Below are 13,378 nucleotides of genomic sequence, written 5' to 3' on the forward strand. Positions count from 1 at the left end.
TTTTTTTTTTTTTTTTTTTTTTTTTTTTTTTTTTTTTTTTTTTTTTTTTTTTTTTGCAATTGAAAATTGATAATTTCGAAAACTGATTCTGATGAAGTAAAAGAAGAAATTTGAAATTGTATTTTTTTTTTCCAGCTCGGACTCGGGCGGACAGTGAGGCTCAAATCAACCCCGACGCTATTCAAAACGGCAAGGACAAGGAAAACCACGCCCACACTAACGAAACAATTGTCACTGAAAAACACGAAAATGATAAACCAACCCTCATCGAGGACTCTCTTAAAGAAGAAAATGACAAGAAGGATAAAGATACACCTGTTTAAGGAGGGTTCATACCTTGCAATGGTTTTGACGGTTGAATGTTTTTCGCCGTGATTATGTGAATAGACAGTTAGACTGCATGGACAGAAACTATTTTTAATTTTATTGTGATCGCTATCATAGCCAGTTCAGTGTCGAGTTTCCGTGATTGACCAAGCTTTCTAATTTGAGGCTTTTTTTAAATTAAGTTACTTTAGAGTTTTTTTTTTTGTAAAAGCTTTGATAAGTTGGGACTAAAAACAGCGGGTGACTAAACAAGTTTAGAAGCAAACATAACTTTACCACTAAATTTTAGTGATAAATTTCTTAAAATATTGAACATTAAAAGTAAAAATTCAAGCTTGACTAAAATGTTAAAAAGAAATAACTGTATTTTCTACGATATTACAGCAATTGTAGGAGGAGATATTAAGTTCGAACTTTAGTTGAATCACAACTCAGATATCATCAAAGAAACGACAAGACTAGATTGATTGATTGATTAATTGATTGGCTTGAGTTCGATTCGAGTCTTGACTCAAAACCACACCGTTGCCATTTCCGTCATAGGGGCTTCTGATTTTTAGATTCAGATTTTATAATGAATTAGACTTTGTAATCCAAAATGAAATTAGAATAGCAACATTTCATCTTTCGTAACTGCATTTAAAAATTGGGTACTTGTCTGTTTGCCAGTATACACTCGAGAATTTGGATCTACAGGTACGAGGTTGAAACAACAGAGACGCTTGGGAGATAGATAGGATATATGTAATTTGGGCTGTATATTTGCACATGGGGGGGGGTAAGTATAGCTGGGCTGCATGTAAAATGTAGCCTAACCGTAATAAAAACTAAATATTTATTAGGATATAGCTACGATGTAGTTATGCACTTAGCAGAAGCTGATTGTCTCCACAAACAGTAATGAAGCAGTTATTATCTGATTTTGTAGTGTTTACTGGCTAAAAGATAAGTACCAAAAATCGTACTATATCTTCTAAAGCGTTGGCCTTTTGTAATGTGTCCCTTTTTGTCGAAGTCTTGTGCGGTATCGCAATATTCTGTGCTTCGTCTGTAAAAACATTTATGTAAAACCATGTTTATAGAAATAAATTTATAAAGATAAATAAATTTTTATAAAAGCATGTTATTAATGCTTCTTGCTGCGTTAGTGCATAAATTCTGAACAATATCAATTTCTTTTAATTCTCCTTATTTTATATATTTTTATTTCGATTTGAAATCTTCCATAATTAATTCTTTTTTTCACTCAGGTCCTCTTTTTTAACAATGAATAGATTATGTGATATTTACATATATTTAGAATTTGATTTGCTTGAGTTAGGCTGAAAGTTTTGTCTATATTTTTTCTATAGTGATCATGTTTTAAAATTCCGCCTAGTCAAATAATATCAATAGCGCCTATTCGTATGTCTATGTGTTTCCGTGTTTGCTGAATTCTTGGCAAAATTTGGAAAGTGGGAGTACTTAGTTATTGGTTTAGGGATTTTAAATATTAAAAGTAAAAATAATTGAAAATGTTTGAATAAAATATTTTCAAGCTGAAATTTAATAAGAAATTTTGAGCCTGTTGCGTCTCCCGTGTTTCGTTTTTTAATTCTGTCGCTTAAAGAGGTGTTTCTACTATCTCAGAAATTTTAAGGGTTTAGTAAAAAAAATTGGGTTTTTTCGATCTTGCGATTTTGGCGATCTTGCATTTTTATAGCCTACGATAATCATTGGACAGATTTCAGGGACCCCTATATTTATTTAGGGAAATGCAGGAAAACCCTGGGAAACTGGTATATTGAAAGCCCTGCAAACTTACGAACAAACTCACGGTAAAACCGGTTAAAACTTCGACAATTCTTGAAAACTCAAAAGCATAATGCAAGAAAATTCATATATACATATATAACTATTACTAGACGTGTACTATACCACTACAAGACATGTACCCATGGTTTTTTCGAGGGGTAGGGGGAATAATATTTTTTTCAGTGCGGGGGGCAACAAAAAAAATTAATAATTTCAATGAGAAGTGACAAACCAGTAAAAGAAAATGAGTTTTTCATGGATCTGGTCCCTGAGTCTCCTCCCCTGTGCATAGAAGAAGCTTCAACCCCTTTGCTGTTGTGTAACTTCAGATATTGACAAGCAATAATCGATATTTCTATGCAGTACAAAAAAAAAACAACTTTTCACTTGATTCCTGGCGGTTTTTTTTTTCTCACATACTTTTCAAAGTGTCAACGCATGCGCGACACTGTGGTTTTCTACAAAACGCAGTATGTGGGAACTAGGGGGGTAGAGGAAGGTACACTTTGCAATGATGCAATTGGCCTGGTTGAACACCCTCAAAGCTGACTTAGTAGAAATCCGTAGCTATATTTATGCGTATCCTTTTTCCTGAATGCTAGGTGAAATTTGAAAAGGCGGTGTATCCTAGTTATTTGTTAAAGCTCCATTCGCATGTGTGATTAAACATAAATTTCTAGGCTGGTCACCTTTGGCAAATCATTGCTACTTATGAAAGATGAAGCAAATTAAGATTGAGAGGGACAAACAAACAATAACTACTGTTTAACCCTTGTCCCAAGAAGTAAAAAACTTGTCAAAGGGGGTGGCAAAATATAATGAAAAAAATAACTGTCAGTTTACGACACATTCCTTATCATTTTGTTATCAAAGACCATCATAACAAATAATTTTGTTAAATCTACTTTTTATATACCCCAAGAAGCCATAATTACTAATTCCGCCCTTCCAAAACGGATCTAAAATTCATACTTACTAAAACCATTTCTTTAATTATACTCTTAAACGAAGAAATATCACTAATATTTTGCGTATTCTAATCAAGGTGCTTCCAATTTCTAAGCAAATTAAGATTGGTTGACAATGGTTGTGCTTAATGGCTCATTCACAATAAAATTTTACTAATTCCGAGAAATAGCTAGCGCTAATCTGAGCAAATCAGAATTTTTCATTGAATTCTTCAGCCAATCAGAAAATTCTTTTAAAAATCTGGCTGGCTAAAAATAGTGTTAGCTAAATCGCGACACTATTAACATCCCATTAAGAATGGATGTTTGCCCATTGACGTATGGCTAAGTATGCATGTGAAATTAAAAAAAAAAAAAAAATTATAAATTAAGAAAAATTAAGGACTTAAGAAATTAAAAACGCTGATCCTCGAAAGTTTTGTCTCTTCATATAAATATGAGCCATTCTAGGTAATTGTGTATTGTTTAGTACACACTCGAGAAGTGAAGTTAGCTAATCATAATGTAAATACCAAAATATGATGAAAATACAATACTTTTACAATTAAACTATGGAAACTACAATCAAGAACTATGGTGGTGGGGGGGGGCGCAGAGAACGCTTTATATTAAATATCTAATCTAACATAACCTAACCCTACCAAAATACGATCGCTGTATATTAAATATTTATCGAAAATATACCTACAACTTAAATTTCTGAGCCTAAGCTAAGCAACGTAAATAGAATTGAGCCTAAGCTAATTTCTTGAGTACTGACAGGTATAAACCGGTTATTGTTTGATCTGCAGATTCAAATTGTCGGGTGTGTACTGAATAATATACAGGTACCCCATTCCATTTTATTTGATTGGCAATTTCAAAAAATGTCAAATATTCGGTAGGTTCCAGAAGCTAATTATCATTGACTATAATTAATTATGTCATTACCTTTATCCTAAAATGGCTCATAACTATAACTTCTTTGTATACTTATAATAAGAAAATGGTGTTAATATTTCAGTTACATCTGAACTTACAACAAAAAGAACCGATCATACTGTTTTATTATCTGGTGTTCTAAAACGGTGTTCTAAGTCTTATGGAACAAATCCATCATCAGTTTGTTACTATCTAAACATACGAGCATGTTTCCCTTTTGACCTACCCTGAGCTGTTCTTAGGGTTGGTGGTGCCCGGAATAAAATCAATTACAGCGCCCCTCCTCATAACTTAAATATACGCAAAAAGAAAAATATGACCAAAGTGAGGAACTAAACCAGCCGCGGCTCCCCCCTCAGCCCTGGTGCCTGAGGCAGCTGCCTTGGTTGCCTCCCCCCTTGAAAGGCTTTGGACCTACTTTTTTTTACCTTAAATGTAAGTTCGTCTTCATTTGTTTTTTTTCTTTTACTTGTTGTTTTTTCCACACTATTTTTTGTTTTGTTTTACCCATTGCATTTCTTTTGGCCACTTCTACTTTTTCGATCTTTCTTATTGCTCTGAAGAAGAAGAAGAAAACAGAATGGGTAGTTTGATTTATTTGGCTTTGCCATTTAACGCTTCATGATACGAAAATTGAGCTTCTTCATTTCTTTTTCGAAACTGTTGACTCATTGAAATTCTGCTTGAAATTCTCGTAACTTATTTGATTGTCAATCTCCTTCGAAGATATTATTTTTCTGTTACTAGGTTATATTGAAAATGACGAGTTATACCTTTATTAACCTTTAAATTTGAGAATTCCTTCGATTTAGATTTCAATAGTTATCTTGTTAAATTTATCCCTCCCCCCCCTTACCTTCATAGATGTAGGCCTCCCTTTAGAGTTACTTAATTATATATCGCACACAGGAAACAAGCCCTTCAGCTTTTTCTTTGTTTGATTTAGTAATGAAGAAACTAAAAGGAGTCTTGCAGCCGAATCCCTCCACTGTCTTGAATTGGAATAAACTGAAAATAAGAAATATATACATAATGACTTCCTCAGACATTGCCAATCGAGGCAGTTGTATCGATGAACTGTTTGCAGTGTGCGCAGGGCCATTTCTGAGGGGATCTCTTTTGAATCCTCTTAGATTTTCAGTTTATGTCAAATTTGCTGTATCTTTTATGCCTAAAAAGCTTTGTACGACCGACTTCTTGTCAATCCTAAAGTCGAAAGCTCGAACCTTATTTCAGTTTTTCTTTTCCTAAATAATGTTTGACTAGTAACAGCCCCTTCTAAATTATCGCGTTCGCTGTTTGCACAAATGGTTACAAAAAGTTATTGAAGCTTTTAATGATGGATTGCCGACGTTCAGAAGTCACAAACAGGTGGCGCGTGCCAAGCGTGCGGAGGAATAGTTCCAAGCGTTGCGGGGACTCTGCCATGCATGGTGGAACTGAATGGCACACATGGCGCTCCGAGATGTAGACCAGATGGTGGAAAGTGGACTTTACCTCAGCTTCTAAACAAGAAGGGCTGATTATGCTTTAATGTCACCGTCCTCCTCTTACTAGCTGGAAGCCTCATTTTAACCTTGATGCTAAGGTTAAAATTAAGGTTAATTAATGCTAAGAAGTATTCAAATGACTGTCAAAATTTGGCTTGGACCGAGGGATCACCCACTTTCCTCCATCTGTTTCGCGTCTCGGACCGCCACGTGTGCAGCACAGTTTTGACTCACGTGACAATCAGTGCCATGTTCGGAACTGTTTCGCCGCTTATGTCACCTGGTGTGCGTGAATTCTGAAAGCCAGTACCCCTTTTGCTGAGACTTTTCTGTTAAAAAGACTTCTGTTAAAAAGGGTTTGAGTACGAAAACAAAAGTGCTTTGTCGGCTGAAAATTATGCAAGTCTATTGAATTCGCAAATTCAAGGAGCTGACGCAACGGGTAAACCAACAAATATTAGAGTTAAAAAATTCTTAAGAGGGGTCAATTTCTTGATTTTTTTTTTACATCGATGGTGTGAATATAGGGAGGTAAGCAGGGAGGCCTCGGGCATGCCCCTCCGAATCTGAATTTCTTGATCCTTGTTATTCAAATCGTTTTTTATTATACTTCTCCCCTCCCCTCCCGAAAAATAATTCTTCATGTTTGCCTGTGCGAAGATGATGCTTACTGAACATTTTCCTCCCCTTCCACCCCCTTGACATATAACATATTCGAAAGCGATCTCCTATTGCAGCCTTTGCGTGAAAATGTCCAAATATCTTAAATGATCTGTCCCCAAATGTGGGTAAAATCACTTGATATTGCGGGTAAAATTACTTGAGATATTTCAAGAGACTTAAAGCTACCTTGGCCAGAACCTTTAACACGGTTGCAGTTAAATTTCCCATGAGCTATAGGTATTTTATTGCCCCTCTCTATTCTAAGGACTATCCTTAGAAATTATAATATATAAGATGCATTCTCCACACAAAGAAATACATATAGGAATGGCTTAAAATAGCGGTATTTGGTTTCTACTGTAAAACAAGCTCTTAAGGGGCGGATTCAGGGGGTAAATATTAGGGCACGTGCCCCCACTCCCTTCCTCAGAAGATCGAAAGTTGTACTAATTACAGGAGTGGAGGAGAGAAAAATACCAATGGGGAGCCTAAGTTCCAATGGTAACTCACCTTCCAAACATTAACCCTGTATCTGCCTCGTTCTTTGAGAAGATCCGACAGCGTTTGAAGAAAATGTTACATTTATTTAGCAACAATTCTAGATGGGACTGCAGTTGTTTTTTGCTTATTTTTGCAGATAAGGGAGTGTCATATCTTCTTGTCTATGATCTTTTGCGCGACCTCTAAGTATGTATATCTAATAAAATGTTTTAGTTTTTTTTTCATAATTTTAGAACAATGACATTCCGTTGGTCATCAAGTGACTGCTTAATGTATAAACTATTTAATTGTTTTTTACCTTATGTCTATGTCACGTAATGTTTTATCAACTGTTACCTTCTTTTCTGATTCAATGTAAAGTATGTTGTATCAAAGTGGAACAATATACAAGTTCGTGTACTTCATTTTTTATCTTTATGGTTAGGTTTTATTGCATATACGTGCGTTTAAGGCGGAATAAGGTAGGCTGGGGGTCAGGGGTGCCCCATAGGATGGCTGTAGAGTATGACATCTGACCTTAAGAAGACGATGAATCATAAAAAGACTTCCAATTCGTATGATTGACCAAGGTCTCGTACTGGGGCGTGGGATTCCGCGTCCAACCCCCTCCCTCTTATATTGTGAAGATTTGTATGCTAAAAAAAGACTTAAAACTGACTTCTTCTATTTTTATGAATAGAAGAGAAATGAATAAAAATTCATGCGATAAAAAAGAAAAAAATCCAAGGGATAAAAGAGAAATGGATAAAAAGACATGGTATAAAAGAGAAATGAATAAAAATGCTTAGGATAAAAGAGAGATGAATAAAAATCAATGGGATAAAAGAAAAATGATTAAAAAATCCATGGTATGAAAAAGAAATGAAAGAAGATTCATGGGGTAAAAGAGAAATAAAAAAAAGCATGGGATGAAAGAGAAATGAAAAAAAAAAAACTAAAAATTTTCTACATATTATGAAGTAAGAATTGTTTTCTTCATAGGTTTCCTTCTCAACAGCCCCAGTTTTAGGCCTAGGCCTATACCCACTTTTCTATACAATTTCTCACATTTCAAAGGTAGAGGGGGGGGGGTGTAAATATGAGTGACGCCCAGATTTTACTACAATGCATGATATTTTATGAACTGTTTCATTCTTTTCAGGGTCAATGTAAACCAGGGTTACCACCACGGTTAGTTCCTAAAGGGCTACAGATGCCCACATTTACGTGCCATACAGATATATTCGGTGCTACAGTCAAAAAATCAACTGTAGTAGTGCTAAAATAGCACTTTGTCCCACAGGTGGGAACCCTGAGCATGTGACACAGAGCTACACATAATAAAATAATTCTAAAATAGCACCTTTGCGCTACAGGTGGCAACCCTGGTAAAGTAGATTTTATCAAAGTGTAACCATATAATAGTTTGTGCATTTTTTTATTTATCGGGTCAGGTTTTTATTGGAAATATGTGTGCTAGTCCTAGAATACTTTTGAATGTTGCAACAGAAATAAGATTGTTCTCTACAATTATAATTCTAAGTTCCCCAATTAGACTCTCTAGAATTCTGTAATTCTAAAAAAAAGTCTAATTATTTCTCTGAAATCTAAAATAATTATGGAAAATCGACAAAAATGTTTTTCTGAAGATATATCTAAGTTCAAGGTTATTTAAGTATCAAGGTTATCTGCAAACAGTAGCAATTTATTAGCATCCAATGAAAAGAGTAGATTTTGTTATAAAAGACTTTCACATTTCAGCACGGGAGAGGGAGGAGGGTATTAAACGTAAGTTTTCGCGTCCAGAATATCCTACAATATGTAATGCTGTGTCAATTATTGTCCCTTTCTCTACATCAATGCAAATCGAAGTTGTATTTTAGTGCAACAATATCGATGTTGTATCTAAGTGGAACAATATACTAGGATGCAGTTAACGCTAAATATCTTAAAAACCGTGCACGCGCTGTCTAAAAATTAGATCAAAAGATGCTGTTTTATATACCATAAATTTTACAAGAAATCGTACACATTGCATTTTTTCTCCCTGTTTCTAAGGATCCATTGTAGACTTCAAGCTTTCAATTTAGTTTTCGACCCGGCAGCTTAATTGCAGTAATCCAAGCGATATTATGTTGCAAGACATAAAATTTACTATTGTTGCGAACAACTGAGCATCAAGTCGCCTCGGCCATTACAGCAGCGCCTGCTATCCTCCACCCCTCTTCATTCAAATGCTTATCTGTCCTACATTCTTGGATTTTTTATGTCTTAGGACCAGGACAGTAGCCCCAGCATTTTCTTTGGGGGGGTAAGAGGGATCCTTATCTGGATATTCAAGGGGCATGGGTTATATAATTGTTTTTTCCAAATTTTGGTAGGGAGGAACTCCTCCCTTGCCCCCTGCTGAAACAATGCTCCTGCTTAGGACCTCATCCCGCACGTTTTAAGACGTCCTGCTTTTTGATTTAGCACACATGGGTAGCCAAAAAGTAGAATTTTTTCACAACTTTTCCTCGTTCGCTCATAATAAATTTCCCGTTAGGAATTAAAATTAAATCACTAAACAGAAATTAGATTACAAAATTTTATGAATTCAATTGATAAATTAAATAATACTAATTAATTAAATAAAAAGTCCCATACTAATTAATTAAGTCCTGTTTCTTAGTTGTTTTTTTTTTTTAGTTTTTTTTTTTTAGTTTCGTCATGGTTGGTGAGTTCTGACGTAGATTTTTGCCTTTTCGAGTAGTGAAGTACTCAATTATAAAATGATAGTCATTATTCGGCTTTTCACTCTGTTTTGACATGTATGACGGATGAAGTAGGACAGTCTGCCAAAACGTGCCTATTGACAATGCAGCTCGGGCCAAAGCGAAAGGCAGGACGTCCTCAAACGATCAGAAATTATTTTTAAAAAAACTTGTTCTTTCAACTGAAAGTAAGGAGCAACATTAAAACTTATAACGAACAGAAATCATTATATAAATGAGGAGAAGTCACTCCTCCTCAGTGCCACACTCTTTACGGTAAATTTTTCTTTTAAGAACTTCTGAAAAAGCTTGTTATTCTAATTGAACAGCTCTTGTGTTTCAGGAGTCATTCTTAAAAAATTGGAACAAAAAAGTATAATTTTGGTGTAAAGAACGAAGTATTGAGGAGCGGGCAACCCCAATCATATACGTAATAGTCTCTGTTCGTTTTAACTTTTGATGTTGCTCCTTGCTTTCAGTTTTTTTTTTTTTATTTAATAGCATATCAAATAAACTGGGTATAATAAGAAATGCTAAACCATGTCAAAACTCGGAGAAAAATCAAATAAAGCATGGTATTTCTGTCTCGTGAAGTTCAGAGGTGAAAAATTTAGTGCATATGTTTCACCAATGTAAGTAATACGGTCTCCACAGTGCAAACGAACAAAGAAAGCAAAAAATAAAATAGAGGGAAAGAAGTGACAAGATAAAATCTGATATAAGACGAAGAACTAAGAGGAGAGTAGAAAATTAAGAGTTGATTAGATCAGAAAATGAGTGGAACGAGTAGATGTTGAAGAGTAGAGTAGAAAATGAGATAAGAAAAAGAAAAATAGGAAAAAATTGACAAGATAAAATCTGGTAAAAAATGAAGAACTAAGAGTATGGAAGAAATTGAAGAGTAGTGATACGATTTCAAACTTACAATTCTCTTATTCCTTTTCAATCTATAACCTTACAACTCAGCTGCAGATAATAATAAAATAACTACATGAATATTGATGTTAAAACTGATTGGTCTTGACAAAATTCAAAATATAATAAAGAGAACATTTAGTCCAGGGAGAGAAGCTCAGAAAAAGAAAAAGAAATACTGCAAATATTTTGTTTCTATAAGTCACAGGGTGTTTACTGTGCAAGCGAAAAAGAAAAGTAAAATATAAAGGAAAGGAGAAAAAAATTAAAGAAGACCGATAAACAACAAAGAGCTGAAACCAATTAAAAAAAACAAAAAACGAACGAATGTAAAAATTGAAGCACACATTTCAGTTACTCTTGGCTAATCCCTTGCGTAGCAACTTAACGGACCATTTGAATTGTAGGTTTGGATTTTTAATTGAGGAGAGAATAAATGCCGTATTTTAGAAAAAAAACTGGGAAAAGATATAGAAAAAGGAAAAAACAAGTGAAATAGGCGTATTCGCTACACCTAATCTCAAAGCTTTGTAACAGATTAGCTTGTATATGATAGCATATGCAAAATTGAATATGAAAGGAGTTGCTGCGTTTTGATTAGTGGCTAGACATAAACACTTTTGCTGTGTAAAGATACTATTTCAGTATAATTAATTGACTTATGGGGACGAGTGCAACATCAATGGATACTGAAATACGTCGAATGACCCTTATCTTCAGACTTAAGTCAATGTTGGTGATCTTTGGTCATTACTTAATCCGATGTCTCCTATGCCATCTGAAACCCACAGCTCTAAGTCGAGCTTGGATGTTTGCCAAAGTTTTTTGTTTTTTTTTATCCCCCTGGCTTCTTTTTCTATGAGAGAAGCAGTGCAAAGTCAGTCCAATTTCTCCTGATTGGCATCTTTTTGACAGGATATGTGGCTGAGGTGTTTGACGTGAGACACTTTCTCTGTAAGTAGAAGAAGTTCTCTTGCTCGCCCTCTCATCTCATTGAAGGGTTTTGGCCGAAATTGTGATAACGGGAATTTATCTTTGAAAATAGTGATCAGCTACTTTCAATACTCCAGGTTCTTCGACTCGTAGGGTGACCCAGACTGATGATCGTCTCTGTATCTCAATGAGTTAATTTCTAAATTGTGAGTATTATCAGATGCATATTCATAAGGCATTGCATTAAATGCAGTTCCTTATGGGAACTCGCCGTTCTCATTCCAACCTTCTCTCAAAAATTGTATTTTGGTTAAGTGCGTAATCCTTCTTTTTAGTTGTAGGTTAATTTTACCAGATGAATATAATTTATGGTTTGAGTCGTAATGACTATTAACGTTGGGTTTACACATATCGTCAAATATAGTAATTTTTAGTCATGTCATTGGCTTTAAACGGCATCAAATTACTCATAGCCTAGAGTATCAGAAATAAGTTATGCTATGGTGTCTTATGGTTGTGATTTGATCAATGATGAAGTCCAGATAACGCAGACTAAATTGCTGTTTAGGATTCAATCAACCCCAAAATTCGATCAAGCAGACATTATATCCGAGTTGAATTTCCGTGCCCAATACAGCTTGACAAGAGAAAGGACTTTGCAAGTTAAATCAGGGCCAAGGCCAGTAAATAATACCATTTCCTTGTTGTATGGTATGGTATGGTATATGGTATATATGCTATGGGATGGTATTGTGGTGGTGGTATGGTCAGTACTTGTTTGAAAGTTTTGTTAAAGTATCCCTTACTCTGAAAGCACCAAGGACATCAAAATGAAAATAGGTTTCGGCCCCTCCCCACGAAATTTCTTAGGTCTATTCGCATCTGAAAACCGTAATTTCTAAGATTTTTCTTCTAGTTGTAGAAAATGATGGTTATTAAGGCAGTATCATATTTTGCCAATGTTGTCATGCTGAACCTTGAAAACGAATAAGCGAAACTAATAAGTTAAATTTGGCAGCATTTTTTGTCCATAAAACTTTAAATATTAGCAATCTGTTGGTTGCCAAAGACAATTACGTGTTCATAGGAAAGCTACGTCGTCTTATGCAATTTGAGGCCTTATCATTTTAGTTTATATTTTACTGATTTTGTTTTACCTACCTTCCGCATCACTCGTTGTAAGATGAACAATTACCATTATATCATGGTTATTGCCATTCTCTAAAAATCACATAGATGGATTACATGGAAATTTACATTTTTTTTCAAAAACACAAAAAAAATCATTTGTTCATGTAAAAAAGGCAACGGTTTAAAAATATATGGTTATGCGCAAGGTTCTATCCAGGATTTTGTTAAAGGCAGGGGGGCTACAAAAAACTTTTAAAAATGCATCAAAAACTTCTTTATATGTTTTTCTGTTACGATTTTAAATTGGGGGGGGGGTTCAAAGCCTCTAACCCTTCCCCCGGATAGCTGTTCAAATTTCCACTTAGCCAATTTTAACAGTTAGATGACTTTTGGTTAATCCTTGTATGACCATGTCTTCAGAAAGATGTAGTATGCCGACATTTCTACTTAGAGTTATTCACGAAGCCTCTGTTTTAAGTTAGCTATTTGCATAACTTTATGTCGTTGTCCCTTGTACTACATTACTCGTATCACTCCGACTCTGTTGAAAATTAAATAAAAAAAAAGTCTTTTTAAATGAAAGTAAGGAGCAACATTAAAACTTAAAACGAACAGAAATTACTTCGTATATGAAAGAAGCTTTTCCTCCTCAATGCCCCGCTCTTTACGCTAAAGTTTCTTACTGTTTCAAAAATAGAGTTAAGAGAAAGAGTCAAACTTTAGCGTAAAGAGCGGGGCATTGAGGAGGAAAAGCTTCTTTCATATACGAAGTTTCATATACGAAGGCAAATTTTCTCAGGCTCGTAACTTTTGATGAGTGTAACTGATCTTGATGAAACTTATATATTTAAAATCAGCATTAAAATGCATTCTTTTGATGTAACTATTGGTATCAAAATTCCATTTTTTAGAGTTTCGGTTACTATTGAGTCGGGTCGCTCCTAACTACAGTTCGTTACCACGAACAGTTTGATAATTAATGAACTAATTGAGGAAAAAAATA

At 34.7% G+C, this 13,378-nt stretch overlaps 1 protein-coding gene across 3 annotated transcripts in view; it reads left to right on the top strand.

Annotated features, from left to right (window-relative positions):
- Positions 1-13,378, top strand: part of LOC136041961 (nephrin-like) — a 201,499-nt gene that overhangs the window by 149,579 nt on the left and 38,542 nt on the right. Inside the window, exon 8 of one of the 3 annotated variants that reach the window (XM_065726773.1) lies at positions 136-7,068. The exons of the other annotated variants lie outside the window; for them this stretch is intronic. Within the exon in view, the coding sequence (XP_065582845.1) occupies positions 136-323 (188 nt within the window). The 3' untranslated portion in view covers positions 324-7,068. Of the gene's footprint in view, positions 1-135; positions 7,069-13,378 lie in introns of those variants that run through there. 3 annotated transcript variants of the gene reach the window in all.

The sequence above is a fragment of the Artemia franciscana genome, unplaced genomic scaffold, assembly GCF_032884065.1.
Source record: "Artemia franciscana unplaced genomic scaffold, ASM3288406v1 PGA_scaffold_52, whole genome shotgun sequence".
Classification (NCBI taxonomy): Eukaryota; Metazoa; Arthropoda; class Branchiopoda; order Anostraca; family Artemiidae; genus Artemia; species Artemia franciscana.